This window comes from Panthera onca, chromosome X (assembly GCF_046562875.1).
Source record: "Panthera onca isolate mPanOnc1 chromosome X, mPanOnc1 haplotype 2, whole genome shotgun sequence".
NCBI lineage: Eukaryota > Metazoa > Chordata > Mammalia > Carnivora > Felidae > Panthera > Panthera onca.
Window position 1 is genome coordinate 120190884 of NC_138357.1, and position 24883 is coordinate 120215766.

At 43.9% G+C, this 24883-nt stretch overlaps 1 protein-coding gene across 1 annotated transcript; it reads right to left on the reverse strand.

Annotated features, from left to right (window-relative positions):
* Positions 1-24340, reverse strand: TLR7 (toll like receptor 7). Its single transcript, XM_081794206.1, has 5 exons — positions 23840-24340; positions 23575-23674; positions 23185-23216; positions 23116-23152; positions 1-4495 (listed from the first exon to the last, which is right to left on the reverse strand). Exons 3-5 carry the CDS (start codon positions 23211-23213, stop codon positions 1346-1348), a joined length of 3216 nt encoding a protein of 1071 aa, XP_081650332.1. The 5' UTR covers positions 23214-23216; positions 23575-23674; positions 23840-24340; the 3' UTR covers positions 1-1345.
* Between the last annotated feature and the right edge of the window lie 543 nt (positions 24341-24883).

A 24883-nucleotide genomic window follows, 5' to 3' on the forward strand; every position in this document is an offset into this window, starting at 1 on the left:
TGCAGCTTATGTCTTTATTCATCTCATCCAGAGATTAATTTGGGAATTTGTGACCCTTATTGATTACAAGTCCTTTGGAAATAATTCATATACTGTGTATTTACAGCTATACTTACAACCTTTGGCATTTTGATACATGAGGAAAATACGATATCTCCCAACTAATGCTCTGAGATTTGAACCCATGCACACTATTTTCCAAAGGGCACAGACACCTCGGTAGGTCATTGTTTTCCTGAAATAAAGTAAAGTGATCAGGTTTCAAACTTTGAGCTCATGTGGCTTTATACCCAGTTGAAAGTATGTGTGTCTTCAGAATGTCTTGGTCCTTTCTATTGCTGCCATTGAGGGCGAAAGCTGGGGTTCAAGACTGAAGCTTTCTGAGTGCTGAGGTCTGTAAACCTTGGCTTCTCCTCCCCCATGCAATTTAAAGCAATCCAAAGAATTGTCATCCCTGCCTGATAACTATAAATAAATAAATGTTCTTGGGGGTCCTCCTTCAGAGTTTACCATCAAAACCATCCAATGTTAAAAATAATAATAATAATAAAAACCACCTAATGTTGATGGATCAAGTTGGCAGATAATTACAGATATACAATATTAGTCAGCAAAGCAGTTTCAAAGACCATTGGATGAGGCAATTTTACTTTGGCTATAGTCCTTTTGCAATGCAGATGAAGATCTTTGTTTGAGTCCGCTCAGGATGCTGTATAACAAAATATCATAAACTGGATGACTTAACACTTTTTTCTCACAGTTCCAAAGGACAGACATCCAGGGTCAGAGTGCCTGTGCCGCCTGGTTCTGGAGAGGGCAACAGTCGATCTGTGCAGAAGGGGGCGCTAAGTGATGCAGAAGCAATCAGTTGCGTTCCCTGTGTTTTCATTTCACTAACTCTAGTACATTGTGATGTCATACACGTAGGCCCTGAGCATCTTTTACCCTATTTCCATACATAGCGGTACTTCTTAGGAGTAGAAGCACGATTCCTCTGAATTTCGTGATTGCGTGTGTATTTAATAATCACAAGAGAATGACAGGAGAATCAGAGCCTTATGTCCTCTCCTTGCCGCCCTTCTCCCAGTCGTGTCTTATACAGAAACAGAGAGGGGAGACTCAAGTGCCAATGGAGTCACAGAGAGATCGGAAAGATGATGTGATGCATTATAGAAATTCCATTTTTCCAATTCCTTTGTCATACACTGTGACTCTCCTCTCTGATGTGGACAATCCCAGGTCTTGGAGACTTTAACAACACCCTTTTAGTGAGGCATTCATGGGACAATCTAGACAGCCAAGCTTTTCCTTGGTAGGTCAGGCAGTCACGCTTGGCAAAGAAGGGCTAGACCGTCTCTTTGAACACCTGACTATAGGTCACGTGATTGTCTGTGGCCAGGGCATTTTTCAGACACTGCCAGAAGTACGGGTGGGCCTGTGGGTTTGTCGGCCACTCAAGGACGGAACTCTTACACAGCCTCTTCCGGAGCTGGAGGAACTTGGATTTCTGAAGGGGCTTCTCAAGGAATATCAAGATGATTACGTCTACTTTTTCATCCATGAGCCTCTGATGGGATAAGTAAAATGCGATCTTAAAGTTCTCAGTCTTTGCATACTTGTTTGTCATCACAAACACCGTCTTTTTGCTAAGCTGGATGCTCTGGGAAAGGTTTTCCAGAACTGGCTGCCCTGGTAGCCAATCCCTTTCCTCAAGACACAGATTAAAATGTTTCTCTCTTGGGTCTTCCAACTTGGCCACCAGCTCATCCAAAACCCACTCTGTCACTGCTGGATCTTTAGTGTCATACACAACAAAGGCATCGTAGCAAGAATCCAGTGATGTCAGACGCTGATACCCCTTCATTTTGGCCTTACAGAAATGGTAACTATACCACACATCCCAGAAATAGAGGTGGTTTGCTGTTGTAATCACCATCAGAGAAAGAGCCACCGATACGGAAAGTGAAAACAGGATCAGGTTAGTCAGATCTACCTCACAGGTATACAGATCCAGAGAGACCACACTCTGGCCCCTGTGTGCTCCTGGCCCCACACAAGTCACATCTGTGGCCAAGTAAGGAATAGTCACCTCTGTATGGTTAACCCACCAGACAAACCACACAGCATCACAGGTGCACAGAAACCGATTATGATGCAAAAGTAACATCTCCAGATTGTTGAGGACATTTTCTGGAAAGCTAGTTTTCTGGATAATCTGGATTTTATTTGAGCTGAGGTCCAGGTATCGCAACTGGAAAGCATCTTGTAGAAAATGCTTTGTCAGATGCCTGATTTGATTGTACTTGAGAATCAGTTTCTTGAGACTTCTGGAACAGTTGTATAATCTCTCAGGGACACTCTTCAGCTCATTGTAGCTGAGGTCCAAAGTTTCTAGATTCTTCAGATACTGGAGTCTTCCCCAGTTGAAGGACTTGAGCCCATTTTTGACCAAGGAGAGAGTCTTTAGTTTTGGAGGCATGCCATCAAAAACTCCAGCAGGCAAGAAACTCAGGGAATTTTCAGAGATGTCTAACTCCTCTAAGTTTAGCAGATTCTTGAAGAATTTTAAGTACCTGTTATCACCATCTCTCCATAAAACATCCAAATGATTTCCTCTGAATTCCAGAATTCTAAGAGACTCACTCTCCATGGTCCTGCTGGTGGACATAGAGATGTCATTGTTGTTCATCATGAGTTTCTTCAGAACTTTTAGGTTCTTGGTGAAGTTTAGCATGTGAGTAATGCCTTCTGATTGAAAGTAATGGCTATTACTACTTATATCTAGAATTTCCAGGTTGCGTAGCTCCTCAAATGCTGTTGAGTAGAGTAAATCAAGCCGGTTGTTAGAGAAGTCCAAATACTTCAACTCCACTAAAGGCTGAAATTCACTGCCATTGAGAGTTTGGCCAATGGTATTTCCTGACAAGTTTAGGCATTTGAGGAAAGACAGATGCTGAAAATCAGAGGACTTGACAAAAAATATATTATTTCTACTTAGGTCCAAGGCCTGCCCATACACATAACAATCTTTATTAAAAGGCAAGAAAGAGGGAGTCTCTTTGTTTTTGAACCTGCAACTCCTTGCATACTCATCATATCTGAAATAATGTAATGTTTCAAGGACCTGAGGTGCATTACCATCTACAGAAGTTCTGGTGTTAGAGCAGAAGCCAACTTCACTTGAATCTCCTGAAGGTGATATTTTATTCATTGAAAGATCTATGACTTTCAATGTTTTAAATTGTTCGAATATGCTGAGGTCAGCGATTTTTATGAAGTTAGTGCCAAGATCAAGAACTTCAAGATTGGAGAGACTACGTAACGGGGAGAGGTTATGGCTGCTCAGCTCCTTAAAGACGTATCCTTTGATCCGTAAAACTTTCAGGTTTTTCAGTGAAGAAAATGCATCCGATAGATTCAGAGTTGCACGATAGACCTGAAGTTCATAATTGAAAGACAGATCCAATTGGACAAGGTTGTGAAGAAGAAGCAAAAATTTGGCATCCCCAATTTCTTTGGCCAAGAAGTTTTGTGAAAGATCTAGCTCCTTAAGTTTTTTAATGTTTTTAAACCATCTTTGGGGCACATGCTGAAGAGAGTTACTGTATAGACGTAAAACTTGTAATTCTGTCAATGCATCAAAAGCCTTCATGTGGATCTGTAGGGGAGAATTATTCTCACAGGGTGTACAAGGAAATGGGACATTGTAACAACGAGGGCAGTTTCCACCTAGGTCAAGAATTTGCAGTTGATTGAGGTTATGAAAATCATCTTCTTGGATTTTTGCAATGGCGTTGTTATAAAGATGGAGTTCTGTTAAAGTGGATGGCAATGTAGTGGGGACGTATGTGATATTGTTATCTTTTAGGGAGAGCAATTTTAGATTTTTCAGACTCAGGAAAGCATCTTTTTCTATGAAAAATGAAACGTTGCAAGGATTGCGAAAATAACAGTTTTGGCCCAAGTAGAGTTTTTCTATGTTGGTCAGTTCTGTTAGGTTATTTTTCATGATACAAAAGATACTGTTGGCCTCAAGGCTCAGCAGCTGCAAGTTGGGGGGAAGACCCTCAGGTATTTCCAGAAGCTGGTTTCCATCCAGATAAAGGGATTTTAAGTAAGTGAGTCTACTAAAGCTTCTGGGTTTAATCTGCAGCCTCCTGGGACACATATTGTCTTTTGGCCCAAGTCGAATAGGTATACAGTTGCATCTGAAATCGATCTCTACCAGATAGTCCAGCTGGTGGAAGGAAGCTGGAGAGATACCAGGTATGTGGTTGATGGTGAGGGTGAGGTTGGTGGCATTGGAAGGAATACCTTCAGGAATTTCTGTCAAATGCTTGTCTGTGCAGTCCACAATCACATGGGCCTTTGGAGCATCCAGAGTGACATCACAGGGCAGAGTTTTGGGAAACCATCTAGCTCCAAGGAGTTTGGAAATTAGGATTATGTTAAAAAGGATAAGGGACTGTCGCTTCAATGTCCACATTGGAAACACCTGAAAGTATAAGAAAGAACAAATCACCATCATTCTAAATCGTTCTAAAATATACCAAGAATCAGATTTGAAAATTCCTATTTGCTGCCTCTGTCTTGCTACAGTTTAAAATAAACAAATCAAGTCTTATTCTCCATTGCCTGGACGACATCTCCCACTCCGTGACTGTGTTTGTCTACTACTAAGGTTCATAATAATTTAGTTACATTTTTAGCTTTTAGCATCTTAGCCTTTCAGTTACATAGCTTTCAAAGTGATAGACGCACACTTTCCTATTCACTATTATTTAAAAATAGTGCAGTGGAAGAGCTATCAACTAGCTGCCAAAGTCTGAAATTTGGGGATGAAAGAATATTAAAATGAAAATGCATTGGGACAAATAACACATTAAGACTTTAGTGCAATTACTGTTTGCGTGCTAAGCCTGCTCTGGTACACATTGCACATTATACGTCACAATATTCAAGGCTCTCAATATCCTAAGTAGCACTGCCATTCTATGAGCTGGCTTTCCTCTTGGATTGTTTTTGGAAATCCAAGATGATTTGGGGATGGACAGAGCACAAGTGAGGAAGGGGCAGAGAGAGGGAGATACACAGAATCCCATACACATTGGGTTTACATTACAGAAATGTGGAAAGGAGAGAGCAGAGCAGACAGTCAGGGAACCGTCTGGGTGACTCCTGATTGATCAAAGAGGATACTTATGGGGGCGCCTGGGTGGCTCAGTCAGTTAAGCTTCTGACTTCAGCTCAGGTCACGATCTCATGGTTCATGAGTTGGAGCTCTGCATCGGGCTCTGTCCTGACAGCTCAGGGCCTGGAGCTTGCTTCGGACTCTGTGTATCTCCCTTTCTCTGCCCCTTCCTCACTTGCCCTCTGCCTCTCTCAGTCTCAAAAATAAATAATAAAACATTTTTAAAAATTTTAAAAAAGAGGATACTTATGAGAGTGAAAGGAAGGCAGACCTATTAAGAATTATGCTAAGACTAGGGGTACCTGGGTGGCTTAGTCAGTTAAGCATCCCAGTCTTGATTGTGGCTCAGGTCATGATCTCACTGTCCATGAAATTGAGCCCTGCGTTGGGCTCTGTGGTGACAATGCAGAGCCTGCTTGGGATTCTCTCTCTCCCTCTCTCTCTCTGCCCTTCTCCCACTCATGTGCTTGCTCTCTCTCTCTCTCTCTCTACAAATAAACTTTAAGAAAAAAATATATAATTACGCTAAGACTATTGCCAGAAAACCAAGACTCTCTTAGGCAAACTGGGACATATGGAAACCTACCCATAATGCTGATTCTTGGGCATCCAGATTTATCAGGGGAGAAACTGGGACCCAGGGGAGAAAGACCTTAAAAGGTAGTATGGGAAGTACTAAAGAGCTTTGCTCATCACCATATTAACTTGAACTTGCCCTGCCTTAGAGGGTGGTTTAACCAGGGACTTGCCCTCAAGTTTCAGGATCTCTATCAATATTTTACTCCAGAACACTGGTTTTAGTTTAACAGGTGCTTATCTATGGAATGATGTAGCCTGTGTCTCTACAACAAGCTTCTAGATCAATTAATGCTTTTGTCTTCCCCATTGACTGAATCAACCAAATATGTTGATATCTAATAAACCAAATGCCTACTTCCCTTAATTCCTCTAATACAAGGTAAATAAGCAAATTTCCCCCCAGCTTTCTTTTTCTCTAATGAAAGATGGTTCAGAAAGATCTCAAAGAGCTTCTTCATGCATCTTGAGATGCCTAGAGTTGAAGTTAGAGGTACAACATTGTCTCTTTTTTTCTCTTTCACCACCCTGTCTCCTCCTCTTCCTCATTAAAACCATTCACTGAGTCCAGTTGACGTTCTTCATTGACCTCCTTGACATCCTCCTTGCTTTGCCATTTTAGCTAAAACTTCATCCTTGATCTCAGGCTCTTGCTCTTCCAATCCACCCAAACTATTAAGTTTCCCAAAGATTAATCAGATTACATTACTCTAAAGTCTTTCAAATTATTTTCTTTTCCCCCCCTTTTTTTACAGAATGAGCCCTAACTTTGTGTCATGGCATCCAAAGTCTTCCAGTAATTGGCTTTATTTATACCTACTTGTCTAGGCTCACCTGATACAACGCCCCTCTCAGCTTCTCTAGTCACTAACCCCAAGCCCAATGTGTAGCTCCCTGACTTGCAAGTCTTTTCACCTGGACTAGTCTGTTCTACCATTTCCACCCATCAAAATTCTAGTTATCCTTTCAGGCTATACTCCCCAATGTGGAGCACTCAGATCCCTGGGGAGATATGGCAATAGGCCAGGGGTTATAGGAAGCTCATAGATAAACGTGGTATATCTCCCTTGAGCATCAATCTTACTCAAAGGTTTAGGAGAAATGTTCATCACTCAGGGAGGAGGGGTTGAGTCAAGATGGGAAAAGGAGAGATGCAGAGGGAGCTATTTTTATGGTCCCTGATTATGGGATCCCAGACCCTGGACCCCATCTCCAGCCATGCTTCTGCCAGAAGACATGATGAGTTCGTGAACCCCACTATCGGAAGGTAATAAGTAATGCTGCGAAGGGTGTTACTGTTGACCTGGGAGGTGAGTTGTATTCTAAATGGGGCCAAATGAATAAAGGACAAATTGTGAACCAGGTACCCTCTTATGAGCCCACTCCCATGAACCTAGATGAGATCCTGGGAAGAACTGGGGGGATCCCTAAATTAGCGAGTTAAAAACATGAAGTGACAGCCATCAACTGAGTTCTCCGGAATATGCCTAGTTTAAGTATTTCTATGATGGGGGGGAAACGAATGCTCTAAGATGAAGGCAGTTGAGTTATAGGCATAATAAGAGTGGTTTAACAACCGCTGTCCTTCCCCCGCCCACATCTCTGATTTGTTAAGTCCTGATCTGCAGCATTTGCAAATTCCCATAGTGTAAAGACTCCCACCATGGCCAATTTGCAACTGCCAGTGTGATGCCGTTCAGTGCAGAGTTGGGGAGGGATGTGCAGAATTGCTCTGGCAAGCCTGTATGAGCTGGGTCCAGCAAACCCTGACCTTAACATACCTGAGACAATGACCGTGAAATGACTCTACATATGGACATAGTATAAACTAGAATGGAAAATTAATCAGAAAGTCTCTTATCCTTCCATATTTCTAAACTTTTTCTTGCACTCGTCGACTTTTCTCCATGTCTACTGCCACCTCCTTACCCCCATTAGCCATTAGGTCTTACCCAGACTACCACAAGAGGCTCCAAAATGGTCCCCCAATTCTCTGTCTCCTCTACAAGCCATTCATCAAACAGCATGAAAGCATTCATTATAAATATGAGTCACATCAACTACAGTGACTTCCTATTACACTTTGAATCCTTATTATTGCTTATATCATGCATGTTCTGACTCCCACCCTACTTCCATGACCTTGAACCATCCTTCCCCTGTTTTGACCACACACCAGACATCTGGCCTATTTTCTGTTCCGCATTCGAACCAGTCTTGGCACCTGCTGTTCCCTCTTCCTGAAATTATCGTTCCCTTCCTCTTCCCACAGCCAGGTCATTCTCATCCCTCAGGTGTCTGCATAAATAACACACACTCAGTCAGGCTTTCTCTAGTAGGCAGCACTTGCTATATTCTGAGCATCATTTTCAATGTTTCGATATATTAACTCATAAGAACCACATGTGAGTGGTACTACAGACCCTCAATCCTTACCCAAAACCTCTGGGGCTAGTTGTGTTTTGGAACTAAAAATTTTTCGGCTCTTAGAAGGTAATAGGATATATGGATCCACATGTTATGTAATGTTCCTACTGGGGCCTGGGGCAGTATCCCATCACCAAACACTTAAAATTTTGTGCAGTGAAACAAAGAATTATCCACACTAAGTGGGAAAGGAAGGAAGGAAGGAAGGAAGGAAGGAAGGAAGGGAGGAAGAAAAATCAAGGGAAGGAAGGAAGGAAGGGAGGAAGGAAGGAAGAAAGAAAACTAACTTACTCAAGTTCAGATCAAGATTCACCTCCAAATGAATTCGAGTCATATGTTTGCCGTTGACTGAGTGAGGACAAAGCTTTCAGTTTGGAGATTTTGGAATTACAGACCTCTATTATTATTTCCATTTTTCAGATGAGTCCATTGAGGCACAGAGAGGTATATATACTCTGTACTAGACTACTCTGCTTTATTTCCTTCATGGCCCTTAACACAATCAGCAATTATCTTGCTGATAATTTATGTGCTTATCTGTTTAATGTCTATCTTGCATGAGAATATAAGCACCAAGAGAGCAGGGCTTTGTGTGTCCTTGTGTAAAACAATGCCTGGCACTTAATTTGTGTTGCAGTATGTTTGATAAACACATGAATAAAAGAGTGAATGCATGCATGAATGAAATAAAGCAAAATATTTCAAAGAAATTTCCCTTTGGAGTCAACTGCTTTAGGCTACAGCCCCAGACTCCCCAGGGGATAACATTCTATCTCTTCTATTTGCCCGGGGATTCCTTGGGGAGAAAGGTTTAAGAAGCTCAAACCCACGTTCTTGAGGACACTCTCTGGGATCAACCCAGACAGAAGTACCAACTCTGGCCAGATTAACCCAGCTCTGGATCGACGGTTGGAAGAACTGTGTGATCTACCTTGTCACTTCACCACCCTTGCCACATTGTCTGCCTTTGCATCATTCAAGATAGGTGGCTACAACATCCATGTTACAAGAAGCCAGATGGAAGCAGATAGGAAGAAGGGGAACAGCCCCACCATTTAAGGATACACCCCCCAAATTGCCTATTTCACTTCCTCTCACATCACATTAGCTTTAACTTAGTCACACGCCATGTTTAGCTGCAAGGGAGCCTGGGAAATATAATCTTTTTTTTCTGAGTGGTATATGCCCAATTATAAATGGCGATTCTATCAGCATGAGATGAAAGAAAGGGAAGGGGTCCCCAGGGTTGTTAGTCTGCTAAGATTCCGACTCCTGATTTCGGCCCAGGTCATGATTTCACGGTTGAGCCTCACATTGGGTTCTGCACTGGGCATGGAGCCTGCTTAAGAGTCTCTCTCTCTCTCTCTCTCTCTCTCTCTCTCTCTCTTCCTCCCTCCAACCCTCTGCCCCTCCCCAGCTCATGCTCTCTCTCCATCAAAACAAAAAAGAAGAAAAAGATATTGGGAGATATAGAACAATCTCTGGACTTGATGAGGATGATAAAAATAATTAATTGCGAGTATCAAAAAATAGCCCATGGAATAAGAACATACAATTAAGCTACACATATAGAAGTGTCAGCATCTTGTCTGGAAAGAACTAATGATATTTCCACATTGTATTTTATTTTATTTTATTTTATTTATTTTTAAAGATTTTTAAAAATTTGTTTAACGTTTATTCATTTTTCAGAGATGGAAAGAGACAGAGCATGAGCAGGGGAGGGGCAGAGAGAGAGAGGAAGGCACAGAATCCGAAGCAGGCTCCAGGCTCTGAGCTGTTCAGCATAGAGCCTGATGTGAGGCTCGAACCCACAGACCGTGAGATCATGACCTGAGCTGAAGTCAGAATGGTTAACCAACTGAGCCACCCAGGCGCCCCAGTTTTTATTTTTTTTTTAAACTTCTGTTTTTAACGTTTATTTTTGAGAGGGAGGAAGCAAGCGAGCAGGGGAGGGGCAGAGAGAGAGAGAGATGGAGGATTCAGAGAGGGCTCCGCACTGACAACAGAGAGCTCAGTGCGGGGCTCGAACACGTGAACCAAGAGGTCATGACCTGAGCTGAAGTCGATGCCTAACTGACTGAGCCACCCAGTCACCCTTGATTTTATTTTATTTTTTGAGTAATCTCCATGGACAACATGACGGGGGTGGTGAAGCAACAGGGTAGGTGATCTCGAGTCGCCAGATCCTTGCATGACCTCCCAGAGCATAGTACAAATCAGGACACTGAGCTGCTAACCTCTAGGAGCTTCTGAGAAATCACAAAATTGTTACACTAAGCCCGTGTTCGTTGGCTTTTCTACTCTACCAGTGTAAACCCACTGTTAGCCACTGTGGAATTCAGAACTTGGCAGTAAATTGCTGCTCGTGGGACAACCTAAAATATGGGATGTTGGTATCAGGCTATGAGCAAGATATATGTGTATATTGTAAAATGATTACAACAAGTCTAGTGAACATCCATCACCTCACATCGTGACAGCTGTTTTTCTTGTGATGGCAACGTTTAAGACCTATTCCCTTAGCAACTTTCCAAAATACAATTCAGTATTGTGAACTACAGTCACCATGAACGCCAACTGTTGACTTGTGGCTTTACTCTTAGGGGAAACGGTTTGGCAATATTCATGATGCGTGTTGATGGCTTCTTACTGTTTTTAGCAGTCTTAGGAGAGGCATGAGCTATGGCTGAAGTTAGCATCTGCGAGCAGTGATGGAAGGAAGTGAGGTTTTCTCTGCCGGCAGCCTGAACTCTAAAGTTGATTAAGCCTTCCTTAATTTGGGGCCGGGCAGGGTTGAAAAAGCCCACTGCTTTACCGCAAATGAAGGCAGATGAATGGACAGAATCAAGAGCAGCCCTAAGAGAGCGCGAGTGCTCACCTGCATTTTTCCAGCACTTTCCATTAAGTATTTTCTAGCAGACAATGAAAGTCAGTCCAGGGCAAGAATCTGACTAGCAGTGCTGCCTTGCCCTTGACTCCTACAGCCTCTGGGGAGTTGATGAAATTGAGAATGAGGAACATTGACAGAATACAGAATCTTTTCACTTAAAATGGTCTAGGGGAGCTGGGTGGCTCAGTCGGTTAAGCGTCCAACTCTTGGTTTCAGCTCGGGTCATGATCTCACGGTTCGTGAGTGGTTTGTGAGTTCGAGCCCCACATCGGGCTCTGCGCTGACAGCATAGAGCCTGCCTGGGTTTCTCTCTCTCCCTCTCATCTGTTCTCTCTGTCTCTCAAAATAAATAAACTTAAAAGAAATTTAAAAAACTAATAAATAAAATGGTCTAGAGCTGCTCGGTCTGATATGATAGCCACCAGTCATGTGTGGCCATTTGAATTTAAATTAATTAAAATTAAATGCAATTTTAAAATTCAGTGTCTCAGCTACACTAACTGTATTTCAGGTGCTCAAAAGGCACAGTAAGCTCGAGGTTACAGTATTCGAGTGTGCAGGCATACTGTAGAAAATTCTATTAGAGAACACTGGTCTAGACCACGGGATGGCAAACTTTTTCCAGAAGGGGCTAGAGAGTAAATATTTTAGGCAAAATTGAGGCGATCATGTGGGTACTTCAATTACCATTAAGAATGTGACTCATTAAAGTTATAAAAACCATCCTTAGCTCACGAACAATACAAAACAGGTGGTCAGAGTCGGCCCAAAGGCCGTAGTTTGCAAACCCCTGGCCTAGACAAAATCTTAGGCTGTACGAAACTCACGCATAGAATTAACTCTAAGCAAATTTAACCCAAGCCCGCCAAATATTAAAAGAAATTATACTGCTTCGAAAGCCTGTTAAGCACGTTCACACACCGCTAATTTCCACCAATGGCATTTAGCGAATGATTTCCTCGTCATTCCAATGCTAAGAACTAGGTTTGTTTACGAAGAGAGTGTAAAGCAGAGGGCACGGCTCAGAGCTTGTGCTCTTGGCTGCTTTGTTATGCTACTTTTCTAGAAGGCTCCATGTCAAGGCATGCAATCCTCCCTCTGGGTGGTGAACGCTCTTATGTCCGGAACCTTGCTTGTCTTTACATGTACTCTATCGTTACGATGGCCTGCCACATGGTGAGCATGACATAAGTATTTGCTGAATAAATCAAGGCTTTGAACTTTCTTAAAATCCCATGGAAGACACACATTGAATGATCATAAATGGTAAAGTATTCCAAAGGTCAGACTGTTGACAAGGAAGCGAGGAGACGCCAGGAGGGCTTGGCACCTCTAAAACGAAGGGGTGAAGTGGGAAAGTACCCCAGAAGGAAAGAGGACAATGTCAGAGGAAGGCATGGGAAGTGAAACTGCAGAAGGCCCCTTCCTTGATCCTTTCTCAGTTCTGTCGCCTTGAACCTGAAACCCCAGTAAGAATGGCGAGCTCATTTGTCTCTCCTGGGAACAGGCATACCCGGAACGGGACTGTCCCTGTCCTATGCTCAGTAGTTGAGCCTCAGCCCAGCTGGCCCTTGGAATGTTCTATGGCAGATGGGCCGTCTCCTGGCTCTCTGTGCCGGCTGTACCAGGAGCTTGGAACTCAGAGATAGCAGATAGACAGTGACAGGCTGGGTTCTGAAGAAGCAAAGGAGGGGGGAAAATTGACTCAAGGAAGAAAACCTTCCCAAATGTGTTAAAGAGAAATAAGGAGCACCTGGGTGGCTCCGTCGGTTAAGCATCCGACCTCGGCTCAGGTCATGATCTCACAGTTTCTGAGTTTGAGCCCCGCATCGGACTCTCCGCTGTCAGCGCAGAGCCTGCCTCAGATCCTCTGTTTCCCTCTTTCTCTGCTCCTACCCTGCTCATGCTCTCTCTCTCAAAAATAAAATAAGTATTTTTTAAAACGATAAAGAGAAATAATACCTTTTGAGGCTTCCAAATTTAAAAAATATTCTTGAGAAGATGATTGAAAGATGTGAAGTTTTCCTTTATTCCTTAAGTGGAAATGTCCCCTTTCAAACCACTTGGAACTACCTGCTTAACAGGAAAGTGGGGACCTTAGCTTCAACAAAATTCAATATAAGAGTTTGCTCAGTGCCAAAGGGGCTCCTGGGTGGCTCAGTCCGTAGAGCATCCAACTCTTGATCTCGGGGTCATGGAGTTCAAGCCCTACATTGGGTGTAGAGATTACTTAAAATAAGTAAGTAAGTAAGTAAGTAAGTAAGTAAGTAAAAGTCTTCAAACAGAGCTCACTCAGTGTTGAGCCAGCCCTATATTTTCATCTGCTACAAATAATTCACGTTATTTTGTTTTGTTTTGGTTTTTTGGGCCACGATTGCCTAAAGACATGCACCTTTCAGTAACGTGATTTGTAAAGTAACGTAATACACCATGACATACACCAGGCTCAGCTTCGGCTGCAAATCCCAGCTAACTACACATGCAAATCCACTGGGTAAATCTGGATGCTCAATTAGCGAGCTAACTGGTCAAAAAGGGAATGTTTGATTTTGTATGCACAGGTGTTCTATTCTCTCAGTAAATCGCCTCTTCTTGTGAAAATGGAAAATGTCGAATTCACACTGAACAGTCACCAGACGGCAATTTGCTTTTTTTTTTTTTTTTAAACAATGGCGTGGCCTTTTCTCGTGTGCTTATTACGTGCCAGATGCTGAAGGAGACACAGTGTTGCTAGGACATCACTAAGCCCTGACAATAAGGTTGAAAGGACATATAAATATTCCCATCTCACTGATGGAGAGGCAGAGATCAGAGAAGCAACTTCGAACCAAGCGTCCAAGTGCATATGCTGAGCAATCATCTTCAAGGTGCTTCACACAGTTACAGCAAACGCACTTGGCCTGTGTCTGTATCGCAGTGTATTTCTCTTTCGGTTCAAGGATTCTTAGCACTGTGATGTGTCCATATTGTGCTACTTAGAGTTTTCATAAAGAAATCTGCCAAATACCAAAAGGAGGGATTTACAATTTGAGTGGGACCAACTTGAGGGAAAAAGAGAGACTTTTCGGATGATACACTTCTGATGGATTCCATCTGCTGTCCAGCAATGCTAGGTCAGGGTAGTTCATGAATCTGTAAACTTACAGGCATGCTCAGGTTTACATTCACAAAAGAATTATATGCTCACACAGCTATCCAACACACATATTGGGTATGTAACCTACACAAAAGACTGTGCTAGGCCAAGGAGGGGAATACTGGGGAGTCAGACACCATTCCTGCCCAGCTAGGAACCAAATCCCTCTACTACTGCCGCTCAGAGGCCATGTGTGTCTCCTGAGCTGGGAGATCTCTGCTGTCGGGGCAATCCAGGTGCGGCAAACAATGTTGCAGACAAAGGCTAGTCAGGCCGAAAGATAATGCTGCCTGCCTCCCCTTCAAACAGAAGCTTGAAGAAACCCTTCAAAGTGCCAAAACACATCCTTGTGGCTGCATCCGTTTCCTGGCAGGACTTGAACTTGCATTCAGAACCGAGTTCTCCTGATCTGAGACCCACATTTGCTTCCCACCCGCAGGTCTAAGGCTGGAGGCTAGGATGGCGAATAGGGAAACATGCTGTCCAGGAAGCTGGGAATGGAGTCAGCCTCTCAATCTGCTGCAGGGCTACTGACTAAATGCTCGTAAACCTTGACTTTCTTCTCATCCACAAACTGTGTGGGTTGAGCTAACGGACCTCCACGCTCCTTTTCTATTGTGCTTACTCGATGCTTCTGAGCCTTGGCCTGGAGCCCCCTGAAACTTATCTGCCTGCGTCTGATCTCAGCTGTGAGTCTTCCTAGCCCCCCGGAAGCTCAGGCTGCTGCCGTTTCAAAATGATCTAAGCAAGGCTTCCAACCACCATGAGCCTCCTAAGGATTCCACAGAGATGAGAAAACAACAACTAGCACATCTTTTTATAATAAGCCTTATATGTCTTCAGGTGACACTGTTTTGTGAGTTTTATTCAGCTCTCTGAAACAGTAAGGCTGGGAAGAACTGGATGAGGATCTATCAACTGGAGGAAATGGTTAAAACTGAGAAACCACCCATAGCGGAACACCAAACATCTCTTTAAAAAGAATGTGGGGGCGCCTGGGGGGCTCAGTCACTTAAGAATCCAGCTCTTGATTTTGGCTCAGGTCCTGATCTCAGAGTCCCTGAGTTCAAGCCCTGGGTCAGGCTCTGTGCTGACAGTGGGGAGCCTCTTGGGATTCTCTCTCTCTCCCTCTCTCTCAGCCCCTCCCGTGCTCTCTCTCTCTCTAAATAAAATAAACTTTAAAAACTAAAAATAAAAAGAATGTGGTAGACCTATAGGTATTGACATGAAAAGCTGCACAAGATATGTTATTCAGTTATAAACAAAATGAATTTTTAAGGCAGCATGAAAATAACATATAGCATATGAACCCTTTATGATGAATAAAGATACAAATATTTGATTTGTGCTTGCAGCGAAAAGCACAGAAGGACACATTAGAAACTCAACAGTGATATTTTCTGGGAAGGGGTAAGAAAGGGAGCCTCTGCGGGGTAGGAAAGAACATGCTATATCCTCTATTCTTTGAGTTTTTAAATAAAGAACAGGTATTCCTTTTATTTTTAAAAACATCTTAAAATTTGCATAGCAGGGGCGCCTGTGTGGCTCAGTTGGTTAAGCGTCCGACTTTGACTCAGGTCATGATCTCACAGTTCGTGAATTTGGTCCCCGCATTGGGCTCTGTGCTGACAGCATGGGGCCTGCTTCAGATTCTGTGTCTCCCTCTCTCTGCCCCTCCTATGCTCACACTCTCTCTCTCTCTCTCTCAAAAATAAATACACATTTAAAAAAATTAAAGATTGCAGAGCATGTAATAAAACCTTATTATAATAATGTGAAAGTAAATTGTGAAAAATGAAAATTTCAACAAGTATGTATTGATACCTGCTATGTGCCAGGTACCCACTTCTAAGTGTTGGGTCACATCAGTGGACCAAATAGAAAAGATTCCTGCTCTTCTGAAGCTTACATTCTCCAAATAATAAACAAAAAATATAGAACTATAATCATCATATCAATGTTAGGTGACAAGGTTATAGAAAAAGGAAGAGCAGGGTGGGCTTGTGGCCATAAATACAGTAGTTTGGGGGGACATCATTGAGAAGTTGACATTTGAGCCTAGATCTCAAGGAAAGGAGGAAGTTGACCAAGCAGCTCTATTAAGGGGGTTAGGGGTGGAGGGGGGGGGGAAGCAATCCAGGCAGAGGGACAAGCCTAATGCAAAGGCCCCCAAGGTGGAAACATGCTGGAATATTCAAAAGATGATGGCAAGACTGGTGTGCCCTGAGCAAGGGGAGTTGAAGAATGATAGGAGATGAGGTCAAAGAGGGAGGGCCCCCAGCCTCTCGCCAAGCACGCAGGGCCTTGCCAACCATTCCAAGGATGATGGTTTTCCTCTGAGTGGAATGCGGTTCCGTGTCAAGCTTATGAGCTGAAGAGTGATGTGGCCTGACTTACATTCTAGAAGATCCGTGCTGTTGTGCTGTGTTGAGAAGAGACCATGAGGGGGTGAAGGTGGAAGGACTGAGACCAGTCAAGACGCTATGACAGCAATTGAAGCAAAAGGCCCAGTTGGCAAGGGTGGAGGTGGTGAGAACGTGCCAGATACTGGATTATATTTTGAAGGTGAAGCCAAAGAAAATACGACTTCAAAGTTCTTAGAAGGATGATGGATTGGAAACAGCAAACATTTCTGGGAAATTTCCTGCCAAGGGGAACAAAAACACTGGCAGGTGTTCCCAGGGCCAGGAGGGTCAAGAGGATTTATTTTAGGACAAGAGAAATAATAGCACGTTGTGATGCTGGTGAGAATGAAAGAACAAAAAAAACCCACCAAAAAGCATTGATGATGATGATGATGAGTACTTAAACATTGATCCTGAGCAGGAGAGCAGGGAGGACACCTAGCACACCAGCATGGAGACTGGTCTTAGCTAGGAACAGAAAAAACTCTCATCCTCAGTAGAAGAGTCCACACATTTGTTGACAAATCTCCTGTCCTCCTTTGAGGTTTTTGTGAGAATTTGCACAGAGAGCAGCAGAAGTGATGCCACAGGACTTCCAAGGCTAGGACAGAAAAAAGGTGATAGGGTTTCCCCCTCACCTAGTGCTCGTTCTCTCTTGATCTCTCTGTCTCTCTCCCCACTTTCTTTAAAGCCCTGAGCCACAAGCCTTGTAAGAAACCTGGCTACACTGCAGCCGCCATATTGGTGAGACTACATGGAGACAGAGACCCCCCTGAGCAGCCCCAGATGGCAGCCGTTGAGTCTCCCTGCCTGGGCACAGACCTGTGAGGGAGCGAGTTTTCAGGTGAGTCCAGCCCTGGGCACTGACTGTAACAGTGTGAAAGACCCAGCATCAGAGCCACCTAACTGAGCTCAGTTGGCCCTTGAGCCCACCACACATAAGAGTATATGATTATGGGATGCCTGGGTGGCTCAGTTGGTTAAGCATCCAATTCTTGATTTTGGCTCAGGTCATGATCTCATGGTTCATAGGATCGAGCCCCAAATCAGGCTCTTTGCTGACATCGCAGAGCCTGCTTGGGATTCTCTCTCACCCTCTCTCTCTGCTCCTCCCCTGCTCATTCACTCTCTAAATAAATAAGTAAATAAACTTCAAAAAAAAAAGTATATGATTGTGGTTGTTTTACACCAATGCATTTTGGGGTGATGTGTTAGGCAGCGACGGGGAACTGGATAGGTGGTCTGGCAGGACATCCAGGTACAGAAGCTCTAGGTAGGTGCACAAGGAGGAGGGAACACGTGGATAGCCTCTTCCAATGGCTGCAGTGTTCTCGGTGAAGTGGGAAGCAAGCTTAGCAGCTATGAGTGAGAAGACAGCAGATGTGGAAGACAGAGGAGAAGGAGGACAGGACCCTCCTGGAGGCCCAGGCAGACACTGCACGAGGAAATCAGTGTGATTACCTGCTGGCAACAAGGAACCACCCCCAACCACCTCATCTTTTTGCAGGTAACTTGCCTTCCCCTTGGGGTCTTTCTCACACACTCTGCATGGCTACACTCTGCTTAGATTTAATTCCTCTCAGCAAAATTCCTCTCAGAAGGAAATCCACCTTGAGATGGGAATATTGGAAGCCTGGGAACAGTTACTGTTCTGCTCACCGCCACACCTTTACCAGCCAACCCATCTGAAGGCCAACATACTGAGTGCCCCTGGGGGCTACTAGGTGCCAGGCTTCGGGGGCAACAGCTCCATGGGTTCACCTGCTCCTCCGGTCTATCTGCAAGATCACACGGGCAGGAAAAGAGCCAAGTGGCCCAAGTTGAAAAGGAATTATTGGAACATGCATTTCTGGTGGTGGGGGTGCTGAAGGCAAGCTGGGGAAGCGAAGGACTTCATATTACAGTGGGGATCCTGTGAGTGGCCAGGCTGGGTTGAACCAGAGCTGATGGCCAGCTGGAAAATAATGGGAAAGGGACACAGGAGAGGCAAGGAGTGAGTAGAAGAGCAGTCGTTGGACACCCATGAATTTGAAGTCACTAACCTGTTGCCCTGTCGATATTGAAACCGCGCCGTGGGATTGGAAGTACCAGAAAGTCTAAAGCTTGTTTTCAGACAATTGTTTTTTCCTCAAGGTCAAGTGATGTGGTTCTAGCCGGTGAACCAGCAAGGCCCTGTATTCCTTGCTGGAGATCAGGAGCCCAAGACCCTGCTCAATTTACACCCGCAACTTCTACAGCCCTTTCCCCGTGTCCGACAGTTACCCCTGCTTCCTTAAAGTGTTAAAGTCTCCATCCCAGGAGGAGCACACGCTTAACATAAGATGCTCCTGTACGCCTGTTTTCTAAGTACACCTGTTTTGCAACCTTGTGCCCACCTGGACCTGTGATGACAAAGCTCCCCTTTCTGAATATTCATCCTAACCCTAAGTAAAAGGAACCCACTCACATCTGCTTAGGGGCTTTGAAAGTCATTCCCCGCAGTCTCCTTATTTGCTGCAAATAAAGTTTTCTTAGTGTGACCACACCACCTGGTGTAGTCTATCTGTAACTCACCAAGGAGGGAACTCCCATTAACTGGGTAGGGCACTGAATTGTTTGATAACTGGAGAGTGATATGGACATCACCCTGGGTGCTAACCAAACACCATGAGCAAGGAAGTTACTTCTTTGGTGAATCATTTTACTTCAGGAGCCTCTGATTTCCTTGTTTTTCTATTTGTTTGGTAGACTGAGCCTCCACTTGGAATTTCCCTAATAAATTTATGACAAAATAGCTCCCCCTCCCCCCCCCTTTTTTTTTTTTGCAAATTTCAAAAACATTTCTCATTGTAGGCTAATCTCTGGAAAGTGTAATTATCTTAAATACCAAAGTCTCATTATGTAACCAAAAACAAAACAAAACAAAGTAAGTGTAAGGATATAACCCACCTACTTTAAAAATAGACTTTTCATCATTTAGTTCCTATCATTTTTAGCCCAACAGACTTAGTTTTCAAAATAAAAGAATAAAATGCTATATAGTAGTCTTACATAAATTAGGTACTCAACAGCTATTACACGTTACAACAGGCACTAAAGACCAGGAGATATTAAGTCTTATTTGATCATATACTCTATCCACTTGTTTTCCAGAATCCACCACAGTATGCTTTTCCTGTATGGGGCCAGTTAGCAAGTATTTTCTGTTTTGCAGGCTGTATGGTCTCTGTCACAACCACTCAACCAATGAGTAGGTTGCCATTGCAGCGTGAAAGCCGTTATAGACAATATCTGAACAAACAAGAAAACTATTTGTGGGCACCGAAGTTTGAGTTTAATATACCTAGGATGGGTCATAAAATACTATTCTTCCTTTGACTTATTCAATCACTTAAAAACATCAAAATTTTCAGGGCGCCTGGGTGGCTCAGTCGGTTGAGCGTCCGTGGTCACCATCTCACGGTTCGTGGGTTCGAACCCCGAGTCGGGCTCTGTGCTGACAGCTCAGAGCCTGGAACCTGCTTCAGATCCCCTGTCTCTGTCTCCCTCTCTCTCTGCCCCTCCCCTGCTCACGCTCTCGTTCTCGTTCTCTGTCTCAAAAGTAAAAATAAACATTAAAAAAACAACAACATAAAAGCTTTCTTAGCTTGTAGGCTGTACAGACATAGGCGGCAAGCTGGGGACCAGCCATGGCGCACCGCCCAGCCCTAAGATTTGGCAAGCTTCTGAGACAGAAGCGAGCTGTTCTTGGGGTGTGAAGACACTGGTTGGTTAATCTGTAATGATTGCTTTTAATTTTAGCACAATCTTTCAAATTTCTAAATGATGAGATTTCTTTAATTTAGTAAATAAATTTCTGGTTACCTCTTTGCTTGGGCACGAAGAAATTTGCTACAGTGAAGAGTGGAATAATGTTTTTACTTGTAAAACTGCCGGACTATGGTTACATATCAGCACATGTCTTTCTAATACTGCTCTCCGTGTCCTGTGTCTATTACACAGAGTGAGGAGCATTCCAGCCTTAGCTAGAGCTTTTCTGGTGGAAAGATTGCATTGAAAATTTTTAAATATTTTATTATTTACTTTTGAGAGAGAGAGAGACAGAGAGAGACAGAGAGAGACAGAGCATGAGCAGGGGAGGGGCAGAGAGAGAGAGGGAGACACAGAATCCGAAGCAGGCTCCAGGCTCTGAGCTGTCAGCACAGAGCCTGACACAGGGCTCAAACTCACAAACCAGGAGATCATGACCTGAGCTGAAGTCAGATGCTTAACTGACTGAGCGCCCCATGAGCTCCTGAAAGGTTGGATTTTAAATTCTTATTCAGCCACATGAGTGCCCTCTCACTTTGGTGGATCACTTTACCTCAAGAGCCTCTTGATTTCTCAACTGTAAAATGGTTAGAATGCAGGGCTCTTTTGTGAAACTATTAAGACAAATAGGTAACACATGTGTTCATGTAAACCATCTTCACAGATTAACCAACAGTGAGGAAGCATCTAGTGTGCACAGATTAAAAACATCAGGAAGGGGTGCCTGGGGGTGCTCAATTGGTTAAGCGTCCAACTCTTGGTTTTGGCTCAGGTCATGATCCTGGGGTTGTGGGATCAAGCCCTGCGTTGGGCTCCGAGCTGAGTACTGAGCATGGAACCTACTTGAGATTCTCTCTCTCTCTCTCTCTCTCTGCCCCCTGCCCCTACCCTGCTCTCTCTCTCTAAAATTAAAAAAAAAAAAACATGAGAAATATATGCTACTTATCAATTTCTAGTTTGCTGTTTTCATTTGCCACTATATTATAAGTACTTTCTTAGGTCTTTCAGTGTTCTTTTAAAAAACATGATTTGGTGGTTACACAACATTCCATTTAATGGGTGACCACGATTAAGTAACCCCTCCTCAACATCCGGCATGACATATTCTCTTTGCCATGCTGCATAGACTATCTTCATAAATTATTTGCCACCTCCTTGATCATGTCTTTAAGAAGGGTTTCTAGAAGTGGAGTTTCCAGATCAAAGGATAGGACATATAACTATTAATAAGGTTGAATAAATTTCCCCGGGGCTTTCTGGCCTTTTGTAGGTCTTCTTTTGCAAATTGTTTCCACTTCTTTTCTTACAAAAGATATACCAGTTTCTCTTTTTCTCTTCAGCGGTAAGGTATCATAATGGAAGTTCACATTTATGGGGCTACAGCGTGGCTCCTGGAATCAGGCCGTCCAGCCAAGACCACTCAAGCTCTCAAACCTCCTGAAGCCCCAGTTCCCTCATCTGTGCCTCACAAGGCTGCTCTGAAGCTGAAACAGATCCACAGACATCAAACCCTTAGCATGACACTGGATGTCTAGTAAGTGGTCAGTAAACGTGAACGGTCTTCATTATCGCCAGTCCCCTTATTCCATCCCTCAAGGGGCAAAGGCAGATGTGGGCAGGGGTTTGCATAAAAACAGACCTCTGAGTTTCTAGGAAATGAAACTATAAGCAGCAGTTTCCTTTGTAACATAGTTCCCCTCCCCTCGCACCGTGGTTAACTCTTCATTAGACCGTAGACACAAAATGAGCCTTGACGCCAACATGGAGATCTAGAAGCCAGAGTGGGCTCCCACTGAATGCACGCCATCATATCTACTTTGGGTAACAAAATCATTTCAGCAAAAGGCCACCGATGTCCTTTTCTGATTAATTTTTGGCATCCCTAATAGCTCACGCTGCCCACGAAGAACTCAAACACGTAGCCTGTTACTTGAGCCTCACGACAGCCCTGGAACACACCTCTCAGTCACTAGGCCTTGACTTTCGTGTTTCTGCGTCCATCTGCCCAGTTTTAGCATGAATCCTCTTAGGTCCATTTAACGAGAATCCCTCACCATTGATCTCTGATCATCCCGGGTATCGGACACAGTCCCTCATCCCCTAACATCCTCCAGGTGACAGCCAATCTCCCTGGCCTGCCTTCCGCAAGAATCCTGGTAAGTCCACTTATCCAGAAGCCACCCCCACCCCTGATGTTTTGTCTTAGTCATTTTCTACCCACAGACCCCCACTCTGCTCCTTGGCTATAAATCCCCACATGGCCGTGCTATGCTGGCAATGGAGTCCAGTTCTGTACCGAGGCCTCTTTTCCCCCAGTTCCATTTGTTCCTGAACAAAACCCGTGGTTGCAAGCCGTAACGGCTGTCCAGTAACTTCAGTGATTTGTACGGTTTCAAAGCCAACGACGTAGGATGAACAAATTAGACCCGCAGAAGTGATTTCCCCAATTCAAACATCTGTTCGTCCTCACTACAGCCCGCCTGAACGCTTGCAGGAAGTTGGACAGACCTAGCCTTGATTAATCTGCAATTATGAAATGCTCCCATGATTAATCCTGATTACGAAATACCACGAAGAAGTTTCCTCCGCCAATAACCAAAATACAAATTCTTAAACATCTCTCTTGCCAGCTGGTTTCAGTACTTCCCCCAAGGATTACAGATAACACTTCTTTAGGGAATCTCCCGGCTGGTCTTACCATGTTCAGTCTTCCTCCACGATGAAATCTACAAGTCCGGTTGGAGAGAGCAGAGCGTGAAAGGTGTCACGATCGGCCTGAGATGGACCCAAAAGCATCAACTAAGATAAAGAGAAAATACCAAATTGTGCATTTCAAAGATGGTAACATACTGTAACTCCAAAATATGCTGGGGACATCACTCTAAAACGTGCTGTCGCAAACAGCCATCAATGGTGTTTCCTTCCTCCGAGTTATGTAAACTAGAGATACGCTCCAGAAAACCATTTCTATTATTAAATATCTGGCTTTATCTTCAAGGAACTGGCATTTTAGACTACCAAAATTTTTCTTTAGATTTACAGAGGATTTTTTTTTTTTGGCATATGATTTGGGTTCCCTCCCCTCCCTTCCCCACTGAGAATGGCTCATACACCTAATTAGTTACATTATCCAAATTTGTCCCTATGCTCAAAATACCTTTTTTTGGTTGCATGGAGTGATCTATGTCCGGAGGCTTCTGAGATGAAGAGATGGTCTTCAGGAAGCATGGAGTCCCAGAGGCTCCAGGCTGCCAGCCCTAGAGTTTCCAAGTGCAAAGACAAAGTTGGGGGTGTTAGGGGAGGAGCATAACTACTTAAACCACCCGAGACATGAGGTTTGCAGAAGCACCAGGTTCCTCTTACTTCTCCCACCATACCCAGGGCAATGCCTTGTCTAAATCCAAACAACCCGGTTGACCAACCTTCCTTCCTTTTTTGTAGGTGACTTTCTCAGCCTCACCACTGTCGACCTTTTCGGTGAGAGAATTCTTTGTTGTGTTGGAAGATGTTGACCAGCATCCCTGACCTATACTCACCAGATGCCAGTAGTGCTGCCCTTCCAGTTGTGACAACCACAGATGTCTCCAGACGTTGCGAAATATCCCCTGGGGAGCTAAGGCACCCCAGGTTGAGAACCACTGTTCTGTAGATAGATATCTGAGAGACAGGTCTAAATTTACCTTGCTCTGTCTTAGGCCCCCCTGAGAGACAGATCTGCCGGCTGGTTGACTCACTTCAGGAGGAAAGGTCAGCTGCATTTGGAGTCTAGTGTCACATAAAGCCCTGTTTCTGGAACTGGGGTCCTCGCGAGAACTGTTCCTTTCTTAACGGATTATTGGGTCCTTTTGCGGGGACAGTCAAAACATCCGTAGTTGTGTTTAAAGTTCTTCGGTCCACCTCGTCGACCCGGAGAGAATTGGAAAAATGCAGGTGGGCGTGGGGGAAATCAGCTGAGAGTGATCAGGGTTAATATACTGAAAAGTCCCTGGTACCCCGGATCAGCTGATAAACCTATTAGAATAAAAACGGAGATCTTTCCGAGGGGGTTGTTAGGAGCCAAACACTGTTTTTACTGCTTTGTATGTGTTATCTCATTAAGTACCAAAAAAAAAAAGCAAAAAAGAAAAAAACAAAGAAAACGGTATTATTTCTTTACAAGTAATGGAATTAACGCACATACCACGTAAGTGATAGCTACACAGGCAGTAAACGTCAAATACCTTCTTATCGAGCCAATTTGCTATGCAAACAATCGGTATGGATCAATAGCTTTCTCACGTATAGACGACAACTGACGCAGTGGTGATAGGAAGGGGGATCCTATCGAAAACAGCAACACAAATAGGAACTACCTGGGAAGGAAACCGGCGGAGAATGCTTAGGAACGAAGGAGATAGTAGAAAGGCAGGAGACTCTAACGCTCTACCCTGCCCGCTGCTGTGGGCTTTCCACTTGACCCCAGGTCC